This window comes from Nasonia vitripennis, chromosome 1 (assembly GCF_009193385.2).
Source record: "Nasonia vitripennis strain AsymCx chromosome 1, Nvit_psr_1.1, whole genome shotgun sequence".
NCBI classification, from domain to species: domain Eukaryota; kingdom Metazoa; phylum Arthropoda; class Insecta; order Hymenoptera; family Pteromalidae; genus Nasonia; species Nasonia vitripennis.
This window is the reverse complement of record NC_045757.1, coordinates 26691973-26717288: the sequence shown is the minus strand read 5'-3', so window position 1 is coordinate 26717288 and position 25316 is coordinate 26691973. Positions and strand designations below refer to the sequence as shown.

The 25316-nt window shown below is 34.8% G+C and overlaps 2 protein-coding genes across 9 annotated transcripts in view; both read right to left on the bottom strand.

Annotated features, from left to right (window-relative positions):
• Positions 1–225: 225 nt before the first annotated feature.
• Positions 226–2724, bottom strand: LOC100118825 (UPF0160 protein MYG1, mitochondrial). 4 transcript variants are annotated; one of them, XM_008214671.4, is made up of 7 exons: positions 2601–2723; positions 2296–2499; positions 2091–2186; positions 1767–2000; positions 1470–1671; positions 1079–1251; positions 226–946 (listed from the first exon to the last, which is right to left on the bottom strand). In XM_008214671.4, the coding sequence occupies exons 2-7, from the start codon at positions 2403–2405 to the stop codon at positions 769–771; spliced, it is 993 nt and encodes a 330-aa protein (XP_008212893.1). In that variant the 5' UTR covers positions 2406–2499; positions 2601–2723; the 3' UTR covers positions 226–768. The 4 variants fall into 4 exon arrangements, with proteins under 4 accessions (XP_008212893.1, XP_008212892.1, XP_016844374.1 ...); XM_008214670.4 differs by having other exon boundaries at positions 2296–2548; positions 2642–2721; XM_016988885.2 differs by having other exon boundaries at positions 2296–2451; positions 2601–2717.
• A 480-nt stretch (positions 2725–3204) lies between these two features.
• LOC100119766 (bromodomain-containing protein DDB_G0280777) overlaps positions 3205–25316 on the bottom strand; it is a 122488-nt gene continuing 100376 nt past the window's right edge. For 4 of the 5 annotated variants that reach the window (XM_032602319.1, XM_031921077.2, XM_031921079.2 and 1 more), the window contains 6 exons: positions 13447–13508; positions 13222–13345; positions 11240–11396; positions 9653–10040; positions 9172–9480; positions 3205–9088 (listed from right to left, as the gene is read on the bottom strand). In XM_032602319.1, the coding sequence (XP_032458210.1) occupies positions 5024–9088; positions 9172–9480; positions 9653–10040; positions 11240–11396; positions 13222–13345; positions 13447–13508 (5105 nt within the window). In that variant the 3' untranslated portion in view covers positions 3205–5023. Of the gene's footprint in view, positions 9089–9171; positions 9481–9652; positions 10041–11239; positions 11397–13221; positions 13346–13446; positions 13552–25316 lie in introns of those variants that run through there. The other variant, XM_032602318.1, reaches the window with a different exon arrangement.

Below are 25316 nucleotides of genomic sequence, written 5' to 3'. Positions count from 1 at the left end.
CGCCTTTGTGGAACATACTGACCTGGAGGAAGCCGTCTCGCTCAGTCAGAGACCGTTCTGAAAATCATCCGATTAAAAAAATGCATCGGTAAGTAAAAGAACAAGCTGCGCGATTATATTTAACACTTGAACGTGATTTTACTCAAATGTATTGCATTTTTAATCTTTTTAAACATAACATTAACATTAATGTCTGGTTTTTTGAATTTAATGATCAAATCAGCATTCGCTCATATCACAATTTTATTTCAGTTGATGAATATTGACATACAATACAAATCGTAATGTATCACTAAATGTATATTAAATGTATATTAGTTTCAGTATAATTACAAAAATACTTGTCTTTAACATGAATAAATTACTATAGTCTCGATAAGTACACAACAATATTCGTTATTTATACAATTGAATTTATGACATTTGGATAACTCAGAATATTATGCTGGTTTTACATGCTTCACTAAATTTGCATTTACAGCAATTAAATGCACAAGCGTTTTTTCTTACAGAAATATCGCTTTGTACTTTACTTTTTTCGACTAGTTTTACAGTATCTAGTTATTTAAATATAGATTTCAATCAATTCTGCCTGCTGGATGAATACGAGAAAGATTTAGACTGATCATTCACTTACGACTATGTAAAAACTAACTAAAAATCAATCTAAGTATACAGGTAATCGGGAAGTGTTTTTATATGGACGTCCAACAAAAAAATTGAGCTTTTTAACTTATTTTTTACAGAAAACTTTAGCACTGAAAGTTATTATTTTCCTTTATCGTGACCAAGTTTTAGGGCATAGCGAGCCATTGCTAATGCACCCTCTCGAGTTTTATTTCCTCCAATGAATCCCGTTGTGTGAACAAATACGCAGTCTTTAATTCCAGCTTCAGCAGTCAATTCTTCATCCCTTAGTCCGCACCACTTTTCGGGTAGAAATATTCTGAAAAATTGAAACTGTGGTTAAATTTGTATGCAAAATCAAACATATTGGAAAACTTATCAAAAAATATTTTTAAATTTCAAAATTAGTAATTTATTGTTTACTACATGATAAAAAATTTGTGTTTTTTACCTGCATATATAACTGCCAAGCTGCTGAGGCACTCCTTGTACTCTGTATGTATTATCTTTGAAGACAATAAACTTTATCGTAGGATCTATGTTCAATTCGGTTTCAATATTATAAAGGTGTTCCTTCCATGGAACTGCTTTGGTCATTTCTATGATTTCACCACTTGGATCAATCTGTAAAAATATCGTTTGTATTATTCTTTAGTAATTTGTTGTGGCAAAAGCTATTCGTTGTACAATAACAATTATTTAATCATAATTTTAAAATTTTCAAATAATAATTGTATAATTTTCATTTTCAATAAAAGAAATCATTATTATTTAATGGTTGTATGATTTTCAAAATAATTTTTTTTTATCAATAATATTCTCTTAAGATATAATTTCATTACCTGTAATCTATTTTCGATTGCTTCCTTTACTAATGTTCGAGCAGGAAGCCAAGTGCGTGCTGCGTTTTCTATAAAGTAAGTAAATTCTTCTCCAGCCATAACCATTGCTTTATTAAATTGCTCTTCTTCATTTAAGTGAGTTGTATTCCATTGAAGATTTAATCTCGAAACTCTTGCAGATAGATTTGTTGATATGCGATACCTAAAATATATTTTTAGATCACTCATGTACCATTTTTCTTTAGCTTATCAAGTTATTGTTTTACATTCTTGTAAAAAAAAAGTTTGATAACTTACAATGGCTCACCATCAAACATTGGAACTCCATTATCAATTCCATCTATTTCTTTGATAAAAGTTTCGTAGACCTTCTTAAATATCCTTTCAAGATCATCTTCATTTAATTCAGGAGCTAATTGTTTAATTATTTTATGTCCAAAGTGACAATAAATTAAACCTGCACTACTTAGCTTGATGGTACTATCATAGCCTGGCTTTTTTATCACAGTACTAATTGATTCAGTGAAATCTCTATAAAATATAAAATAAAAAATTTCAGATAAATATTCTTGTAATAATCTATTTATTTTTTGTTCAGTATACAATATCGATTACAAATACCTCATATGATGATCATATCGGTGTGTAGCAGCATCATATTTACCACCAACATCAACAACGATATCACAAGTGTCTAAAATTGATTGATCTCGACTCCTGATAACAAAGAACAAATATCATTATCAGAACACTATCTTATAACTAGTCATAAAAGTAATTAAAATAGAAATAAGAAACCAAATTTATTCTAATAATTTTTTTATACCTTACAATTGTAGCATCTTTGTATTCAGGAAGAAGTTTCAGCATGTAGCAAGCAAGGACTTCATCGCAGTGAAAGGTTCCATTATGCGTACCAATTTTGATCGAACTCATTTTCACTGTTAATTGATGCAGCAATATATTATTCAATTTATGAAATCTGTAATTAGTACTTTTAACAATGTTAGCACTTGTTTGGACAACAACTCTAAATGTAGAAAGTATACAATTCATGTATTAACTAGTAGATTTGAGTTCTGAGAAACGAAAAAGAAAACAGTCTTAGTTGCAAAATTGAAAATTTAATACCTAGTTTATCCGAACTTTCATTTATATTTATCCTTGTATACTTTGTATTTATTACAGCTATTGCATAGAGGTTAATATTCACTATACTCAAGCCGCACACACGCAACACGTGTCTTGTGGCGGACTAACACGCGCCCGGCGCCACACAATATATATAGCGTGTTCGCAAGCGTACCTAACGCCTCTAGTGGTAACCCATTGTACTTACATTCAAGCCCGCGATATTTAAGTTGTATTTGTAATTGTAATTGTAATTGTAAATTTGTAAAGCCACAAACTTTGAGCACAAACGATAACAATACGTTTTTACAGTTTCCTTTTAAATTAATGAAATGGCGTCAATGAAAAATTAAATGAACTTACCTCAAATTATATTTTTTTACGTATCAATTTTTATTAAATAGATGAAATCTGAAAAAATAATGATTTTAGGATTTCACGTTCAGTTTCTACGTTCAGTTTTTTTTTGGACGTGTGAGTATTTTGTGCGAACATTTGAGCGTGTAATTCAACAAGAGCAGAGCCAAGAGTTGAAAAATAAAATATAATCGTTCCAGAATATAAAATACATAATTTTGGGCCAGGCTATATAGAAAAACAATTCTTTGCATGATGAGTATACAACATTATTATTAGCATGGTACAGTTTCTTATAAAATATATTTATACAGTTTCGCAAAATACGAAAATACTTTCAAGCATCAATTCTCGCGCGAGTTTATATACAAAGAGCCAACCGATCAAAGAGGCTGAACAGTGTACTAATGTTACACAATATTAAAAATACTACATGATATCCTAACACTAGAACATATTAGGCACACAATCTTGAGCAATATTCTTCGTAATCTCTATACGTATTCTAAAAGAAATATTTTTGCATGCTAATGTAATTCCAAAAAATCTTAAACATCAAAATATTACAAATTATTTTTTTTTTAATTTATGACAATATTAACTTATAATTATGATATAAATATGTTTTAACATTAAATAATTCATTATTAAAATATCGTTGAGTTTTGGTTGACTTTTGCATGTTTTCAAAGTACCAATCTTATAGAAAAATATAATTATAAACAAACATATGGTTGATAAGGTTGGAAACTAAAAATATTTGTATCTGTAATTCGTGCTGCGTCAATAATTAATGCTTTAATTTTAATAGCATAACAGATACGTAAATGCAATTACTACATCAAAAATATAAAAAGTACTCGTGGTAATGTTCTAATTTGGAATGAAATTTGAATTTCATGATCGTCAGTAAAAAAATGGATAGCGTTTAAATAACTTAATTAAATTAATATAATATATACGTACATTAAAAAATTCATGTCTAAAACTTATAAATTAGATTTTGTATAATTTCGTAAGTACACTTCATACTATTATAGTTTATAAAATGAATATAGTAGACAAATTTTAGTGTTATCTTCTCCAAAAACTATGCATGATATAAGTAAAATGCTAAAGGTGTTTGAGCATAAAAAAACGACCAAAATTATATGATTAACTACTAAACGACAATTACACTTAATTCCTAGGGCAAGATTAAGGAACCTTTTCTACAAGGATCGTCTTTACAGTCATGTATGTCTTTTATATATTTTATTGTATAAAATATTTTATAGAATAGTAATATTTTGCACTAATCTTCATTCTAATATATTCAATAAAATGTTGAGAAAGAATCCTCAACAAAATATATTGATTTTTAAAATAAAAATAAAAACGATTTTAACAAGCTTTTGTAATAGTAATGTTTACTATAAATCGTAATAACGAATGTTGTAGAAAACTGCTTATGAGATTAAACAATAAAATCTCGATATTAGCTTGTAAAATAAGGTTTCTCATTAATTTTAATAAGAGTGAATCCGTCTTTCGCGAAAACGTACGTACGCGTTTACAAAAGAATGTTATGGCATTGCTTAATAGTAAAAAACATTTCATGGTGCGACACATTACACCCTACTGTTTGTAACCATCGGGATTCACAAATTACCAAAACCAATGAAACAAAAATAATTTATAAAATTTGAATTCAGAACGTTTGCTTGTAGTCACAGTGCAAGTTCTAAACAAAATGTCTTCATGCGGCTAGTGTTGTTATTTCAATCTCTCATTGAAATCTTATGAATATAAATAAGAAGCTACATAATGGATATACATATCTCTAAGAGAAATCGTACAATTTAAACAAATCTAAAAAGCTGTTTCAATTTTTCACAAAAACATATCACACTCTCAAATATACATAAATTTGTTTACCTATAAAATAATATAATGTTTAACTAGCGTTTCAAAACCAAAAGTTTTGTATTCAAGAGTGCAAAATAATGCAATAATTATTTTGTGAACAAAATTGAAACCAGCTGTTACGTAAAATTATTTTTTCGACATAAAAACAATTACGCTTTTCACCAAGTCTTTTTTGAGCACTTGGGATTTGGCACATCATGTCGACAACTTTGGCTTTCTTCGTCGAAGATTGTGCCTTCTTCGCACACAAATCGGAAGTCCAGGACTTGCCTCGCTGTGAACCCTGGAGAACAATAATGGAATAATCGACAGTCTCGCATATCACCGTAAAATCTATACATTTCCTTTTCAAGACAATTGAATCCAGCGGTCATTTTGGGGCCTTGATTTGTCTTATGAATTTGAGATTTTACGGAAGTAAGCTCAAGTTTTCGACGCTCTGATGGCCGGAAGGTTCTTAGGGTCGTAGTCTGCATATCCAATAACTTAGAAGTAGTTTCAACTTTTTTCGTCATGGTTTCCGATTTCGAGGAATCCTCGATCGACTTGAACATTACAGATTCGTTTGATGTTTGTGGTACGTTATTCGAATCTTGAGAATTTGAACTTTGTTTGGATACCTCGTTATCAAATTTTTGATCTATTGTTTGCAATGTCTGATTCTTTTCTTGCGCTTCTATAGTTTCTTTCACATCCTCGAGATTATCTACTGTCGTCGTATCGATATACTCGGATGATTGAACTGTTGATGGCGATGTAGAACTTGGATTAGCAGTGACTGTTTCCAAAGGCACGTTGACGTTTGGTGGATAGTTGCTCTCATCAACATTCTTACTAACTTCTTCCACCAAATATTTTGATAATTGTGCAACGATTTCACTTTCCAAGATTGTGGCTTCTGACGTAGTCGTTGTAGTTCTCGATAGCAGTGGTAGTCTTCGAATCACTGGTTTTGGAGCCAACTCGTTATAACTTGGAGGTGGTTTAGTTGGTTTCGGACCGGACAACGGCTGACCTCGTCGGATAACAACAGAATTAGGCGATGTCGAAGGTAAACTATATGCATAATTTTTTCGAAAAGCAGTTGGTTTGAAAAATTTAGTTGTCGTCTTAGCTCTTGGGGTAAAGGCACTTGTCGTTGTTGGAATCGGAGTTGTAGAAGTAGTTGTTGTTGTAGTTAAGCTTGTGGTCGGTGCGGGTGTTGTAGTTGTGGATGTTGTCGTCGTGCTAGTGGTCGTGCAGTCAGTTGTACTCATAGTTGTTCTTGGAGTAGTAGTAATGGTAGTTTTAACTGATGACAGCGACGTAGAAACTATAGTAGAACTTACAATTGGAACTGAGGTAGTAGATGTGAGTATTGTTTCCGTTGTTGTTTCTAAATCATCGTATTCTTCTGTAGAAAATGAGACAGTAGTACTTTCTATTTTATCTCCGTATACTTCATCATATTCATCTTTATTTTCAATTTTACTGTTAGCAATATCGCTAGCTTTTTTGTCATTTCGGGATTCTACTTCTTTAGATTTGTCACGGGTACTAGCAACATGCATATTATTTTGTTCCTCTGTTTTTTCAGATAATGACAAAAGTTTATTAATTTGCGGATCCGTATAACTTTCAGGCTCATAATTATCATCTACGTAATCTTCGTAACTTACAGGTATCGTATCTTTTTGTTTATCATGATCTTTCACAACTTCTTTCTTTTCAGTTTGTGGTAGTTCATCAGTAAATTTGAATACACCTTCTGTGCTCATATTTTCTGTAGTCGACTTTACTGATTCAGGTAGTTCAGAGTTATCTGCATCGTCAACCTTCAACGTCGTTTTTGGTAAATTATAATCTTCATATTCTTGTGAAGACATTTCCCCTTCAGGAATTGTGTAATCTAATGGTATATTCGTCGTTACCGAATCTTCATTCCTCAGTAACGTAGTCGACTCAATTTTTGCTGTTACATCCTCTTTCTCTACTCTTGGTTTTTCATTAAATTTTCTACTTTTATCTTGACGATATGATTTTTCTTGAGAGATTGATTTGGATTCATTATTTAATCTATTTCTGTTTCTTCGATTTGGAACTCTAGTTTTACTTAATACTTCTCTTGAAATTGGATAGTCTGCGTAATCATCAGGAATTTCTTCTAGTGACTCGTTATATTCGTCCAAATATGCCTCTCTTTCATCAAAATAATCATCTTGAATTTCATCTCCTTGTTCTTCATCGGATACCTCATCTCGATTCAAATTTTTATGTTGTTTCTTAAATTGCTGTTGATATCGATTAGGCTGTTCACTTTTTATAGAAGATCTGATATTTGCCTTTTCGTCTTGCACAATTTCCTGTGAATTAAAATTTTTCGAAGATTTTAGAGAGGATTCAAAAATTTTTTCGTCAATAAATTCCGGCTTGTCTTTTCCAGGAAGTTCATCTGACGCTGGTAGGGGTCGTTTTCGCGTGTTCTTTCTTCTATCTGATTCTATGTTATGCCTTATATCTTCTGAAAATCTTTCTGTATTAGCTTTGCCTCTGGATCTACTAGATGAATTCGAAACTTTCGTTCTTACTTTTGGCTTCTCGTCAACTTCTTCTTCATCATCTTCATAATCAAAATGACGATTTCGATTCCTAGATGGTACTCGCCTACCTTGCGGACCCCTCCTTAATGAACTTTTACGATGTAAATTGACGCTTTCTTCTTCATAGTCATCACCCTCAATATTATCGCCATCAATATAGTCGTCTCTATAACTAATTCGTCTCCTGTTACTTGGCCGTTGTCTCAATCTATTTGACCGATGTCTTGAGCCTAATTCGATACTTTCGCTAACGTCATATTCATCATAATATGCAGATGATTTAGGATGGCTAACGCGACTATTTCTTCGCGGTTCATATTCTTCAGAATCTTCTGCCGATTGACTTCTCAATGTCTTTCGCCTGTTTGATTTATTCGAATTCGAAGATGACCGAGTTTGCAATAATTTTTGTTTTATTTTGTCAGGTGTATCGATTGCTTCTAATGTTTCATTTGACGAATTTAAATTTTCTATTGGCACAGAAAAATTCACATTATTCGATATAGAGTTGTTACCCTCAACAGATCGTAAAAATAGTTGAACAGTATCTTTTGGTTCTGCGTCGTCAGCATCATGTTCATTAACAACAGGAGTTAAATTTAACTGACGGTGAAGAGCTGGAGGTGTTCGTTGTCTGATTTTTTGACCGCTCCTCAGAGCTTCAGTTCTAGTACCTGTTCTTATTCTGTGAACTTCTTTTTCAGTGATATCTGGGACATCTACGTCTTCATCGTCATACTCTTCGATTTGACTTATCAAAGATCTAATATTTTTAGGATTTTTTAACATTTTGGAATCTACGCGTATAGAATCCGTATTAGCAATATTCTTTCTAGATTTATTTGTTACTGGCAATGTCCGATTGATATCTTTCATGTCAACATTTTCAACATTATCGTCATCAGTTACATTTTCGGTGGATTTTAAATTTTCTGGAATTGGCAGACCAAAAAGAAAAGCCTTGATTATTGGAAGATTTGCTTTAAGATCTTTTATATCTTTAATTTCAGCGTTGAAAATTACTTCTTCAGAAGGATAACTATCTTCGCTCTCTTGGTATACGGTTGAGCGCCTTTTTCTTGAGCTTCTTTCATTCGTTTCAACTTTTCTACTTATCACTATGCGTCGATCATTTCGTATCTTAGGAACATCTCGATAAAATGGATCAAAAGATTCGTCACCTTCTTTGTAATCGTCATAATTTGATGGAATCGTTGGAAGTGGAAGTGTAATAAGTTGACTGGCATTCAAAGGTCTTCCAGATTCATCACTCACGCTTGCCTTTGCGGTAACGATAACTCGTGACTGAGATGGCAGAAGCGGGGATGGATTTTGAACAATTCGCTGAATATCTGGTGGTGGCAGATTTATGGTGATTTGATGTGGTTTTAATTGTGGAATTGAAGGCGGCGGTGGGACATGGATATGCTGGGGTTGATTGTTTTCTGATTTCTGAGATTTTTGAGACATTGATCTTTGCGTTGGATAAAAAGCACCGATGGTGGTTTGAATTGGACTTGGAGTTGGTAGATAGTTAATGGATATCCTTTGTTGCTGCTGCTGCGAAGCTTGATTATTCTTGTTCTGAACCACTTGTTGACGGTTCTCTTGTTGCGGAACTGGAGATATTGACAGGTTTGAGACCTATACATTAAAATGAAATACATCAGTAATGTTGCTATAACATAATATGAGCAAATTTTAAATGAATGAAAGAGTATACCCACCTTTCCTTTATTGGTCGATTGTACAGCCTCCAGAGGTCTTCTATCATCCCGCTCATCTTCTTCATCTTCAGAACTGTCTTGATATTCTATGATTTCACGTGGATTATTATTGTGAACGTTGAACTGTTCGGTTGTGCTAGCAATTCCATGATTGTGAAATAGTGGATTGATTATAGACGGATTGTTAGCATTATTATTCAAAAGAGTTTGAATCGTCGATGATGTGGATTGCACATGATATTGAAGCGGCGTTACTGTCGATGGTTCATTACGAATTACTTGTGGATTCGCTGTCGAACTGTATCGAACCTATAATTAATATAATCAAATATGTATCGATTAGCTTATAAAATTGACTAATACTATATATTTTAGGGTTTCCAAAGAAAATGGATAAACGTTTTTTGCATTTGTTTATTTGCATTTCTGTTCAACATTTTTTTTTTAATTCAAATCACACGCTTTCCAGTGTCATGTTTACCTGCTGATGAACCTGAGGTGTAGGCGTCGTCGAACTCACACCCTGATTACTGAATAGCTGATACGATGTTGCTTGATTGTTGATATTCCTCTCGTCGTTGTGAAAAATGTATTGATGATGATACCCACCATTTTTATCGTCATAGTGAGTATTAGATTGGCTGGTTTGAACCGAAGGAAAAGCGGGTCGTGGTTGATAATGCTGAGGGTATCCAGTGGGATGCTGCTGATAAACATTGTTCGCTGAGGTCGTTGAAGGTTGACTAGGTCGTGAGGTCGTCGTGGTCGTCGTAGTAGTGGTACTCGGCCGTACCGAGGTCATGTGCTGCTGCTGCTGTTGATCCTCTCGGGATTCCGTAGATTCATCTTCGTCTTCTTGTTCATGAAGACTAAAAGAAAATTTTTAATTAATATGCATTTAATAATTAATATTTTACGTATAAGTTCTTACTAATTTTTTGAATAGCAAAAGTTTATTATTTCTATTATTATGAAAAAAATGTAAATATTTTTAATAATTTTTCATTAGTAGAAAAATTTTAAAACATTCAAGCTTTATACGAATTTAAAACAATATTATTCATTCAATAATGTATATTTATTTGGATATACAAATGAGTTCATGGCGATTCATATATCATGCGAAAAGCAAAGAATTACAATGCTAGGAAAAATCCAATCGTATGTGAAGAATAAAAAGGGTACACGGTATTACTCGAGAGTATAAGGTCCTTTCGAAATCTCATTTGTGAGCTTATAGCCGGTCGGCAGCCACATAGGGAGCGCAAACATCGTAATCGATCGAGCCGTGGATTGATCGGCAATAATTATCCCGAACGTGTCTCAGAGTGGCAATGACGTTATCGCGGTCTAGATCTGTAGAATCAAAACCGTTCAACTGCGCGTGAAGTAGAATAGACAATTTTACTCGATAACAATCACTTAAAAAGACGATTTTTCAGAGCAACTTTGTTTGTGCAAAGGCTTTCGTCATTTCTGCTGTCAAATACTACGAAGCCTCACGCTTCAATAATGTGGTACAGGAAAACTTGCGTTTGCACTGTTCTACGACCTCTGAGTTTTAATATTTGCATACGTCTTTACCCTTTTTAGGTGCTCGCCTATGATCGTAGAAAATTAAGCATATTATGGCAATAATTTTATCGTCAACGCATGTTAAAATGACGTATATCTAGAAATACTGAAAATACTTTGAAACAAACTTATAATATTACCTTATTTAAAAAAAATTTTTGTACAATAATCGCCATAATATGCTAAATTTTCTACCAAGGTATATTCATCTAGTCTAAATATTTTAAGATTACACCACTAAGCATTTTTATTAAAAAAACTACGGCGAGCATAACCTAGACCTAATTATTGCGATTTCTGCGTAAATGTATCTGGATAAAAAAAAACAGATTACATGTTTCACATAAAAAGCATATTTTCATTTATTGCATAATGGTTTCAGGATATGTACTGTTTGAGACAATTTGATATCGTCTGTGCATAAAACGGTTGATTTTGTTTGTTGAGTTTTATTGTGTTTATTTCCCTTTTAGTTTATCATAAAACCAGTTACCTGAGTGTCACGGCATGATTTCCATAAAGCTCGAGGTTGAGGTTGTAGAACCGCTCGCTCTTGCTGCAATCAACCTCGTCGACTCTCTCGCAGACTCTGGTTTCTTGGTCGAAAACGGTCCCATTCAAGCAAAGGAACTTTATGTCCATAATCTCATCTGAAATCACGTCTCAGAGTAAAGAATAAATCATTATACGGGGAGCCTATTATTCCTCTTTAAATTGATATAGCAAAGCGAGCATTTGTATATAAAATGCGAATCGATCATTTGTAAAGTTTCTAGTGTTGGAGCAACAAAATCTGGGGAAAAACGCGTTTCTCATCAACAAATGAATAAATCGATTCTAATACCGATTGTAATAACGATCTACATCATTTTTGTAAGGAAATTTTTCCAATGACTGCAATAATTTAGCTTGTTGATCTCAGAGCATCTATTACAGGTTTGTGAAACCCGAGTTTTCGCATAAATAAAGCTTGCATTGAAGAAAGGCAATTAAAGTATCGCTAGAGTCACGCGAAAATTATACTCCATGATTCATACAAGAAGGATTGGAGGTCCACGATAGGCGAGCTCAGGCCCATTTGTCGTCGTTAATCGAGCTTTACATAACGGCGTTCGTATATAATATACGCGTGGCAGCCTAAGCCTCGCCCGCTTATGGAAATGACTTTTTCACAGGGAACGGATAAAAGTATTATAAGAAGTTCGTCGCGCCGCGGATGATTTGAATTGAGAAGGAGAAAGATAGACGACCGATAAATCTCCAAGAGAGAATGCCACGGTCGCAGCCTGCGTGCGCCGAGTTTACCGACCCCATCAGAGCCGGTGAGCTGCAGTCGCGTCGGAGATTCTGACTTTGTGATACTTTGTGCGAGCGAGAATCGATGGGTGTGACTAAGCAAGATTTCTGATTACAGAATTTGATTTTTTCGATGCCCTCTGATCGTTACCCAATGCTACGAACTTTTAAATCGAGTTTGATCTTTTTGATCAGTGAATTTGGGAGCATCTTGATTGAGGAAGAAATTAAAGATTTAACTTCACTGAGAGAAAAGAATCCTTGTCGCAAAGGATTCGCGACTTAACCACAGCTTATTTTTCGTGTATTTGTTGCAAACAAAAATTTTTTCATAGTAAGAGAAGAATTCTTAACTATTAAGGATTTAGGAATTTTTGAGCGTTTGTGGCGCACTGTCGGTAAAAACTTATCGACCGAGTGCAGCAACAGCGCGACTCGTCGGCACGCGACTACGCGAGGCGTCGAAACGTGTCGGCTGCAATCGGAGACCCGTACCTACATGCGTTTATACTATTTCACGCGTGATATGCTTTTTTTACGTACCTGGAAGAAAGCATATTGATGCACAACATTTAAAATATCGTAGGGCTTGTTCGATATAGTCGAAGATTCTGTATGCAGAAATACTTTTGTGATAGTTTCATGCACACAGAAAAGCGGGGTTATGTGTAAGGTTATATTCGTATGATACCTATCGTGCTATCATTCGAATATATTTTGCAAAAACAAAGAATCTTTCAACATCCAGTAGTCGCAAAGCGATACTAAATGATAATAAGAAGTGAAAACAAGTAATTATAAAGTGCTAGTGATTTTACGTTGATGGAAAGAAAGTTACGAAAATTCAAAAAGCTGAAAACCTAACTGTTAAGACGCTTGGATTTCTCCATATTTTAATCCAATTTTCTTAACAGTTAAGAATTCTCCTTTGTGTCAAGGATTCTTTTCTCTCAGTGTTGTTTATGGATTTTTTCACTTTCTTAATGATCCGAATTCGACGTTTGCGTAGACAACTTTCTAAGAACATGAAAAATGAAAACGTTGGTGAGCTATTAAATAGAAGAAAAAAATGAAACGTACAGCAACGCAGAAAAAGTAAATCAATGCAAGATCGTTATTGATAGCGTATACAATAGAGCACATATAATATTGAGCGTGGAATTAGCAATGGCGCATTACCTTTTTGTCCGATTGTACACACGTGAAACATCTGGCAGCCAGCCTCGACGTCCGCATAGTATCCGCCAATCACCTTCCCCTGACACGAGAAGTTGGTCTCTGGCAGATTGTCGAAGTCCAAATACTGCGCAATTAACAATTTCACGGTGGAGAAACTTTTTTCATTTCCAGCACATATATAAGTATAGTGAAAATATATATGTTCGTTACTTTATGTGTACTTACACCAGGTTCCCCCGCGCTGCACAACCTGAAGCCATGTTTGAAGTTAAGGATAGACAGTATGACTGTAACAGAAAAAAGAGTACGTATGATTATTAGGCGATTCATTCATCGCTAGTTATAAAAATCAATATTTTTAAACGATACAACTTTTAGGTAGAAGTTTTTTTACTATATTTTTAACGAAGTGCACTGTATTGATTTAGAATTCTGTCACTGATAAAGTATTAGCGCATACAAGATATCTTAGGATAAAAATGAAACTTGGATTTGTTATTGCAATGATCGATACAAGGGTTGATTGTTCTTTGTAAAAGGCAGTTTAATACATATGGTGCATGAATATTTAATTTAGATATCACTATGAATTACGATTTGATTTAACATCTGACATGATGTATAGTCAATCTATTCGTAATTTATCACATATAAGTTGTACCTCGAACTGTACTATAGGGGTAGCCTAAGGCGTGATTGGAAAAAATATTATTCGATATTTTGCGCAAGGAAACTCAATAACTTTTTTGGGAAAAAATCGAGACAGAAATTTATAGCTCTAAATTGATCTCTTTCCGACATTATGTATGAAATTTAATTTTCTTTTTTTTATTATCTAACGTAACGTAATATTTGAAACAGTTCTAAATTAAAAACGATAAATGTATTTCTTTGTTACATAAAGACAGTAAAAAAAGTACTGAAATATTACATTTATTTCTTAACTCTTTGCAAAATCAAATATTTAAAATGGATGTTATTATTACATAAGATCGGCGAATACACCCATGAAACTAATATATAACCTTTTACCTATATTAATGTACTGACACTCCATGTTCGGTCCAGGTGATCCAAAAGAGAACCTGTTTCGAATATATTGATTGCTATTTACGACTAGGATGATCGAGCTTGTAAACTCTGGGTCAGTAATATCGCTTGGAATTAAAATAAAGGCTGCTACTATGGAACACATTACATAAATAATGAAGTATGAAAAAGTCCAAATCATGTCAGCACAAATACATGCAAAAAAATATCGCAAGTAATTGTCTTTAGCGTTATGTAGCAATTTCACGGCAAATCTACGGTCAATTCGAAAATCTTGCGCAATGTGCGGTAGTGGGGCTTCAGGGGAAGCCCCAGACTTAACGCACGGTAGCTGTACTGTGCGTATTTGCGAGAGCAATTATGTGTGCGTAGCAGAGTTATCGTCGTCACGCCCTCGGCTAATATCTTATTGCGCTGGAGGAGCTTGGCCGCGACTCATTTCTGTGAATGAAGTTATTTAACGGATGAACTTCCGTTTCTTTGAATAATTATAGCTGTTTTAAAATTACCTAAAGTACGTTGCATTCAATTATTGGTCTAATTGCTGATTCATTTATATGAAAATACTTTGTTTCATTGAAAAAAAAGGGTGGAACGATATTATGATGTTGAGTTAGTATACTGATAACAATAAATTTAAAATATATAAACTTGCTTTTTATAATGATATAAGCAATCATTATTATAAGGTGATTATAAAATAATAAACATTATAATTATGCACCTGACGTATGTAAGTGATCTAATCTGTAGCGTAATTACTCTCAATTAAAACTTGCATTACCGTCAATTAATACACTTCATTATTTAACTATGTCTAATTAAAATATTGAATATAAATGCGAAAGTTTAAAAAAATGCATACATTTTTCAAAAAATCGACTAAATCTATTGTCTTGCGTATTACAAGCGAATCACGAACAAACATAAAGATAATAAATAATCGCGCAAATCAGCAGTTTCATCACTTTGATATATTAAGCAGCTTACTCGCACTGGCAATATTATATACGTGTATAATTGATTATTAAAAAATAATTCCCTTTGCGAAACTCCTGTACGACTCGCTTTCAGCATAACGGCTAAAATTAAATTGCGCCTCTTCAAATACGCCGTGTAATTGTACGTGTATGAGCTTCTCCTGGAGAATCATCTTTGCTCTGCACAGTCGCACCGCGCAACTCTCCCGAGAGAAATATCAACAATGAGGCACGATTAATCGTTAAGCGAGCACGCCATAGGAGACTCATAATCGACTTTAATACACTCGCGCGACTACTCCCTGCACGCGCCTATTCATCCCATTCTTGCGAGAACGAGAGAGAGAGAGAGAGAGAGAGAGAGAGAGAGAGAGAGAGAGAGAGAGAGCGTGATCGCGCGTATAAGCGCGTAAAAACGCTGTCGTCACGAGCCCGCTCTTTCTCTCGATCGCTGACTGAGCGCTACAGCAACGAAGAGAGTGATATATAAAAGCCGATTTGTCTCAGGCGTAAAGAGCAGATGATGAGAAATCGAGGATTGATGTGTGTGTGTGTGTGTGTGTGTGTGTGTGCGCGCGCGCGTATATATATAATACATAGGAGGAGAAAAAGTCGGCGGCAAAAAACTAAGAGGTAAATGACGAAGAGAGCCATTACGTCGGTAGCTTTCACCGCGTGTCTACTTATCTAACCCGCTAATTATTTCGAGCGGATTAAGGAGAGCAAGAGGCTTGTTCTTCCTCCGCGCTCGTGTATATGGCGCCGAAATCGAGAAACAATGGGAACGCGATTAGCTGAGCTTGGAGCCTGATGATGGCTCTTGTCTTTTCCTCTGAGTAGGTACGACTATGTGTGTATTACATATCTATATGTATATAAGGCACTTGAATTATTATTCAAGCTTAATAGTTTGAATTTGATTAAACTAACTAGGCGTAATTGAGACCTTAGGTAACTAATTTTATTTTATTCTTATGTTCCGTGAGACAGGTGCTGATACTAATGGCGAGATTCGCGGAATGGATAGCATTTACGTGCATGCGGAGAATAGCATTGAGTGAATGCCAGAAGATTCGGATGCTGCATTGGATTATTAATTTAAACTTGTGATTTTGATAAGAAAATTGCAGAGATTGGAACTTTATAATTGACCGTGTGACCTTTTGCAAATGCCATAAATCGTTAAATGTTTTAAAGTACGTGTTAAGTTCATATTTTTTTTAACTATAACGACGCGATTTTATAGAATTGATTAAACAACATTACAACCACATAATTTTAGTTTCTTTTAGAGCAGAACAAGCTTATCTCCCTACTTCCGTCTCTTTTCCGAGAAAGCACTGATCTGTCTTTGTTGAAAATTTAACGATCTCAAAGAGCTAACGAACACAATTTATGAAGTGTATCCATGTAACGAAGGTGTTTTCGCTATTTGATGCTAGCTCATAACATCTGTAATTTTGTAATGGTTTTAAAATGTCAATCTAACGTACGTGAGAAATTTAAAAATACATTTACGTAAATACTTGACGGCATTTGACCGTTATTTTTTTGGAAGTTCCGTGTCGGATAAGCTTATGTTTCTAATGATGATTCTGTTAATGATACTTTGGGTACTTCTGACTTGTCGGCTGATTGATGCATTTATAAAGAAAAAGCAATACCGGTATAATGACACACTTTTCAACTGTCAAGGAAGAAGACTTTCGGTATTTGAAGTTATCTGTGTGAGATTGGTTACTAGAGATGTAACCGTTTCTTTATAGGATCTACTGTAATCAGCGTGAAAAGCGAAAAACGTTTGTATCGCTCGTTATTTTTGTCGCTTAAACAAATAAGTAAGATTTATATAGACCGAGAGATTTATAGATTTTGCGCAATGTCTCATGTATCGTGCTGGTAATGAGACTTTTTCCAGTTGTTGCTGGGAAAACTTATATTTCGTCAAGGAATCATTGTGTGCGAGCAAAATTTTCTTTCGGTACAACTGCTAAATATATACTTGATACTCCGATAGTGCGCTTACTACGTACGATTTATGGTGTTAACTTGCATTTAATACATATCAGAAATTAATTTACTTTAAATTATATTGCGATATTACGTAAGGTATAAATCTTTGTAATTTATTGCCGTGTGAAATAATTTTATACACAATCGCATCAACCAGGATACCTCACACAGTAGTAAATAAACACTTTTTCAATTTAAATTATTTTCATGTGTGTGTAACTATTGGTTTGGTATTAAAAATTGTATAGTGTGTGTAACTATTGGTTTGGTATTAAAACTGTAAGAATAAACATATGAAGAATCAACTGTGGTATAGTCCCAAACTATTATACAAAGTACAAAACAAAAAGAAAAAGAGACAGTTTTGGACCGGTCTTTCGCCCAGTGCTTGAACTTTCCTGCTGTTGCTCTGATCTCTAGTCAGCGAAGACAAGGCGCATTAGCATATATAGGTGTCGCATGGACACTTTTCCATTTCCCTCATAACAATATGCGCACCGAGTCTAGATATAGCGGTGTGACATACATGCTAAAACTGCCTTGTTTGGCCTGCTCCTTCGGCCGTTCATGCTATAACTGCGCGCGAAGCGCATCTAAAGTCGCTAGTTAGACAGAAAACTCATAAATTATCACGCTAGTAAAAAAAAGATTCCGATAGAATAATTTCCATAAGCTTGCACTGTTGTAATTGCTCCTACGTCGTCTGAACTCTATAGGCGGGGATTTATCGATCAGCGCAAATGAAAATTATCGATGACGATTGTATACCTATTGATCTCGAATAAAATTAGCATAAATCACCGACGGCCCTGGTAAAATCGTTGCCGGGTTTTCGAGTAGAAACTCACTAGTATTTTTCAATATCGGTAGAATCCAGCGATTGGATCTCCCAAGAAACCCGGTACTGGCGACATGAATTTTGTATGCCGTTCTAGGTAAAAACCCGACAAGGAGTAAAAATGTTTATTGACGTCATTTATAACGTCTTATGTGAGGAAAAACATATCATAATACTATCGTGTTAATATCTTAAAGATGTTAGGCCAGGAGAAAGTAAAATTACGAATCGCAAAAAGATGATGTCTAGGTCTTTAGGGTCGCCGATTACGGGATTCAGGATCCGGATAATAGAAATGCATTTTTCGTCGATATCTCCTAAAGGGGGCCTTTTCGTGAAAAACGGACGAAATGTTAGCCCCATACATGGGGCTCGAACATCGAATTTCCATTCAGGTAGGATAATCAGATTTTTCAATTTTGAGGTTAGAAATGCATTTTTCGTCGATATCTCGTAAAGGGGGGCTTTTCGAGAGAAACGGACGAAATTTTCGCCCCATACATGGGACTCGAACATCGAATTTCCATTCGGGGTAGTAAACTAACATTTTTTGAATTGGGTTGAGGTTAGGAATCCGTTTTTCGTTTTCGAAACAATGCGCCTTTCCTACAACTCCATAAAGCTAGAGAATGACGTCTACAAGTGAGCCTTTCACAAAAATCTACAGAGCACACTTCCTAGAGTCCGTCATCGCCGACCCCGAACACCTAGACACCATCTACAAGCGATTCTTATGCCTAGACACGAAAAACTAAGTAGCGCACTAGATAGCTGCATACTTAAGACATTTATTTATTCGTGAAGCAATCGTCCGAAAATATAACTTCTAATTGAAACGGACCTGCAGTATACTTATACATATACTCTTACCGGGTTTTCGCCCAGCATCAACCGATATTCCTTTCTCGATTTTCGCGAATGGTTCTGGTTGTTTCTACTGTACCGGTTAGAACTTATCGGCAATTTTTTACGCTATGGTTGTATATCATACAGCGCGCATGCGTCGCCATGGACTGGAGTGTAGGACGGTCACGCATGCGCGCTGTACGATATGCAACCATAGCGTTAGCTCTAGTCAGCCGGTGTCTGCAGGCTTCTGTATACCTATATATATTGCTTTACTCGCGTAAATAAAGAAACATGTTTAATCAGATAATAAACAAACAATGATCAGTTGAGTACTAAGGCATATCCGATGTAAAATTTCACGCTCTTCAAGATGGTGTCATCCATTTTTCTGTAGCTACCACTATTTTTGAGAAATTGGCGAAAAATATATTGTTTTGCTGTTTTTAGCCCCACCCCAATTTTACGTAAATGTTTTGAGCAGGCTAAACTTACATATACTCAAAATGCAGCTCTTCTAGTGAAAAAGTATATTTTGAGCAGATTTTGACTGGACTAATAATTCACTGCGCTTACGACACCAAGTTTCGGATGCAAGTAAATTAGTGCCCCTTATTAAGTAGAAATTTATGTATTTTTGTAAAATATAGATCTAATTTATGGAATATGTGTCCACTAATGATGCTATCATTTTTAAGAGCTTCGAAAGCTCAAGATAAATTATTTTTTCCTTGCATTATTTGAAATTGTTTTCTTTTCCATTTTGCACAACAAATCCTGATTCAAAACGACGAAACATAAAATCTTGTTTTTTTTCTACAGAAATGGGAAGATTTTTAAAAATTTTCACAAATCTCCTCAAATAAACGAATTTCTCGCCTCGCATAAATCAAGTCAATCGTAAAGCCCCACATTTCGCAAGCCAGACCACTCAACTCAATCCTCAACAAAAAGAACACACGTGATATAGCATCGAATCCTCGTCTCTCTCGTCACATTGTCTGCGCTAACATCTCGAGAGTAAAATCAATTTTCGATTTCGTTTGCTCGTGACGCAACACCCTACGCGCACGCACACCTACACACGATATACCTAATTCACTAAGAGCTAGTACATAGACATGTAGGTTGGGCGGAGACACGTATCTATCTATATTATAACGTTCTTGCGGAGTGAGAAAAGGCGATTGGGCGGCACTAGCAATATAGATCGTTTGACTCGGTCAGTTGTAGGCCGAGGTCGTCCGGACCGGCTGCAGCGGAAAAGCCACCTCGGCTGTATATAATGTACCGCACGCATCGCCGCTCGAGAATCCCACCGAGAGAAAGACTGCTCGAGGGCCCTTGAAATTAGAAGGCCCCCCGTCCTAGTGCAGAGCAGTCGAGCGCCAGGGACTTTTTTCCGCACAGCAGCTGTTCTATCTGTCTCGCTCTCTGCAGGCGGACTTTCGCCGAGGAGTAAAAGTTGTCCTGCCAGCGTGTCTGTGTGTGTGTGTGTGTGTGAGCCGTCGAGTGTGAGATACAACTCAATGGTCGAAGCCATGCTCTATTGTCTTTTCGTCGCTTTGTATGTATTTTTCTTCGCTTCTTGTATGTATACCCGCGGATTGATTTGACGGCTGTGAGAGGTACACGCGATTGTGAAGCTTTCGACGTCTGCTCTAATACTGCGAGTAGTAGTTACGTGTTGCCGAATAACTCGAGTTTGCTTTTAGTATGTTATTTATTTGTTTTCTTTTATATATGAAAGATTGATGAGGCTTGGTTCGTATGAAGTTTTAGAGATAAAGCTCAGCCTTCAACTATGGAATTACCGTCACGCGCATGATCAAGCATTCCAAAGTCCGCCGAGGTACGCTCATGCAAACTTTCGATGAATAACATTTGACGGTTTGTTACGTAAATTTGGCCGATTCCTCTGCATCGCACGTTTTCATATATAACGTGGAAAGTAAGTGTTTCGGTGATGATGATTCAATGATTTGAACGAATAGAGAAATCTGGATGCAAATCATTGTAGCTGGAAATGGAGTATATCAGGAAACCCGTTCGTTCTGAGTATACATAAACGTATTAAGCTTGGCATTCAGTGCTTAATTAAAAATGCAAAATGGAATCAAACCGAACAAACTAATAATGTAATACACTTCAGATATACATTTCGCAGCGTAATGCTTAATCATTACGTACTTCTCCTTACCGCCTCAAAAATCTTGAATTCCAAATCCAACCTCGTAATAGCAGCTCTCAACGGAAATACCGATCCTCAGAACCGATAAAATCGGCACACGGCAAAAATTAGCGCCATAGTCTCTCTCTCACCTCGAGCGTTCAATTACACACTCGCTCATGCGCGCAAGTCTGTACGTATAACAGCGCACCGAGGAAAATTTCCGTTTTCTCATAAAATTTCGGCGGCAACTCATCCGTTTTCTCCGGCGCAAGTGCGCTGCATCGGATTCCTGGCGCATCGGCAGTTAATCCGCGGGCAATTTCGCGAGCTCGCGTGTGTGCTCACTGGCTTTCAAGAAACGTCACGCTAGGTCGCGCCGGCGAGAACGCCCCGGGAATTATTTATGAAATTTCGGTTTCTAGACACGCCGCGGATCGCTTTCCATTTCTTCCTCCTTTCCCCCCGTGTGTCTGTTTTCTGGATTCCTTGCAGGCGTGTGGTGTTTCAGTGGAGAGTGTGTAAGCTTGCTTGACTTGGTGATGTCACTACTGATGCTTTTCGCGAGGATTGATCGAGGGTCGATCGTCTTCAATCGACGCTCGTTTTCTTTCTTTTGCGGATTTCGAGTCTAGACTTGAAAGCTTTCGAATCGTGAACGCGTGGATGTGGCGCGTGATGTGCTGAATTCGGCTGCTGTTTTCAAGAACGCGTCTTTCGATGTTTTAAGATAAATGTACTGCTTATTCCAAAAAGAAACTCGTATATTGGTACAAAAGAATATGGTTATCGAAAAATAATTTATAATACTGTAGGTTCAAAAATTTCGTGGGTGCTTTAGAACAAAAAGGACAATGTAACCATCTAAGATCGCGAAAGAGTGTTATAATCTACTGGTTACGCATTGTTTATAAACTTAGGCTATCTACGTGTTGTACCGTAGAATATTTTACTTCAGAGTTTATTTTTCAATGAACCAATGAATTCATCAACCTCTGCAATTACAGTGCATACTGCTATATAGCAGTATGTCACCCGTACTATTAATCGTTGCACCTGCTACTTAATTGGGCCGCCCACTCTATCAGTGCTTGAGACTCCCAAAAACATCCAATGTTTTATGAGTTACACTTTATATTGAAGGTCTTTTTGTCATATTATTGCTGGATATAGTAACGCGTATGCAGTATGCAATAACAATAGTCTATAACAAGTAACTTTAAAATTATTCATTTTCCAACAATATTTCAGAAAGTAAGATCGCACTGATCGTAGTAAGGGTAGGATGAATTATTGCATATTAAAAAACCAATACATAAATAGAAATACATATAGTTTATTGTTAAATCGTAAGAATTGTTTTAAAGAACTAAAATTATATGGAGGTATTTACATAATAGTTATCAAGACGAGTATTATGTTACATTGTTGTTTCTATTATCAGAAGTATCGCAGCTATAGTTAGCCAAAATTACTAGTGATACCAGAAGTGCGATCTGTAATAAGATCAATAAAATTATGTATCAAATATTTATTTATATTTCAAAATATTTATTCATGAATAGTGTACCATAAGAATCCTTACAACACGTGAATATAGATATTTATATGTTGAATTGACAATTCACTGACAAGTATATGGAAAAGAATATATTCATATAGGGCTATCTTCTTATCTTTCGTACACCTGCGAAATGTTCTTCGATTTCGATCAGAGTTCTACCCTCAGTTTCGGGTAATACAAAATAAAGTATTATACATCCGACGATATTTAAAACAGCAAAAATAGTAAAAACACCCGAAAAGCGTATACAAATACCATCAAAGCAATTAGTAAGACTTCTATTAATTACTAATGCAATCAGACGAAAGATAGTTTGACCTAATCCAGAACCAATTAAGCGATGTGGCAATGGAAATAGCTCACTATTGAGTACGTGCATAATGGTACCTATACCTGCAGTTATCGCAGATACAGCTAATATAATACCGATCGTCGGCACCCATAAATATCCAATCGAAGTAATAATCTTAGATTCCATTAAAAAAACAAATATTGCAACAATGACAAATATCATTCCACCGTAAATAGTAGAAAAACATATAAGTTTCCTTTTACCAAGTAAGTGAATAGTTATCAAACAAAATATGATAGAAACTATGTATAATACATTTATAATTCAAGCAGCGGTGTGTGGTTAAATTGGTAATCCAATTTCTGTAAACAGTAGCAACAAAACATCTATCGATCCTCCGAAAACACTAATGAAAAATATGCAGCATGTAGTTACAAGAGGAATACGAAATGTTCTATGTAGGAAAGACTTTCTCGTATTGTTAAATCTAGTCGTCGTAACATTTTCAACATTATCGTTATATAAAGTTTGCATTTCAGATTTAATGCATTCTGGAGATGTCCAACCACGAAACCAAGCTAAAGAACGTTAGGGAACTTCAATACGTTTTTTACCTAAAAAATATTTATCTCATTAATTATTTTAACTCAATCATAGTAACTCATTTTGTCTTATCTGGGCGACTCAAAGTATCAGATATGATGTATTTGATAATATTAATTAGTTTTCTAACTAATCTCGATACAAGATATCATTTGACGATGCCTTAATGTTAAATGTAAGAAATATATAATATAGTAGTTATTTATTATATATATATATAATAAATATATATATATATATATATATATATATATATATATATATATACTGTTATGCTCTTAAGTAAAGTCTGGTATAGTATGAACAACTGTGCCATAGTATGAATAACATACCTGTTGTAAATGTAAAATGTACTATTTAAAAGTTTTATCACGTTTACTGAAATAGTTGATCACGCAGTTTGCAAAGTCACTTTATTTATTGAACTAGCCAAAAAGAAACTGATGTCTGTACCGACGGATGACTTATATACACTATTTTCTACGTGATGACTTTTATTTGTATCAAGATTAATTTTAATCGATTAGATATATCACTGCAGTCCATATGTCATAGACCATTTAGCTTTATTTTTTGTAATGTTTTACTTACTTGCAAGCCAGTACGGACTGTTTGGTAGGACAAGCCATATTAATAATGCAGCTATCGGAAAAATGAGATTGACAAGTGCAATTATCCTCCATTGCAAATGTCCTTGTAAGAGCATCGGAAAATATTCTCCAATTGTATTAAACAGAACAGTACTAACCATGAATGTACCCCTTAAGTATGGTTGTGTTATTTCGGCTATGAAAACTAAACTAGGTGCCCTTACTATACCACTTGCCAAACCATTAATTACCTGTGCACACAAAATCGTCTCATAACTTTTTGACAAATAATAAAGAAGCCAAGAAAGGATAAACATTAATGCTCAAGCGATGAGTAATAAACGACTGCCTATGTATTGGGCGATGAAACCTCCAAGTAGACAGCCAATTAGTACCGTGTAAAAAAAACAGTCTAAAAATGAAAATTTAGAAAACATTATTTTCATAGTTTACCTTTTAGATTGTGATTTCCATAAATGATTATTGATTAAAGTTACGATTAATTTCGATTACTCCGTATGATGTAGTAAAGATTAATGTCTCATTGTATTGAATTACGAAAAAAAATTTACTTCACAAAGACACTATTTTTCAAATTAAAAAATATATAATATTATTATTAATATTGTGGTATTAATAATAAAACTTTTTTCTAATAACGAATACATTAAATAAATGATGATTATATGGAAATCAAAGGGAAAGGTTTATAATTGATTTTTTACTCGCCGTAATACCATGTTATTAATTCACTTGTAATACTTATTTCCGAAATTTCAATTAATCCTCCAATAAATACTCCATCAAATCCCGTAGTACAGCCGGCCGCAGTTATTAATAAATTAGCAGCTAATGTGCCGATAAATTGTGATGCTACTTTTCGAAATTTTGAAACAGGCATATTTTTGTTTCCATTATTTTCTGGTTTCTCATTGTAATTGTGTCTATTTCCTCTAAAAATAAGGAGTACTTCAATGAATTGCCGATTTAATACGATCAAATTATGTATATTTAAAATAGATTACCGAATCTTCGAAGTTATTGCCACTGTTTATTGCAAAATCGCTCATTTTTACAAGACTTTTTTCAACACAATATAAAAATTGAATCACACTCTTATATATTTAGTCTTTTATAGAAATTCCAGAA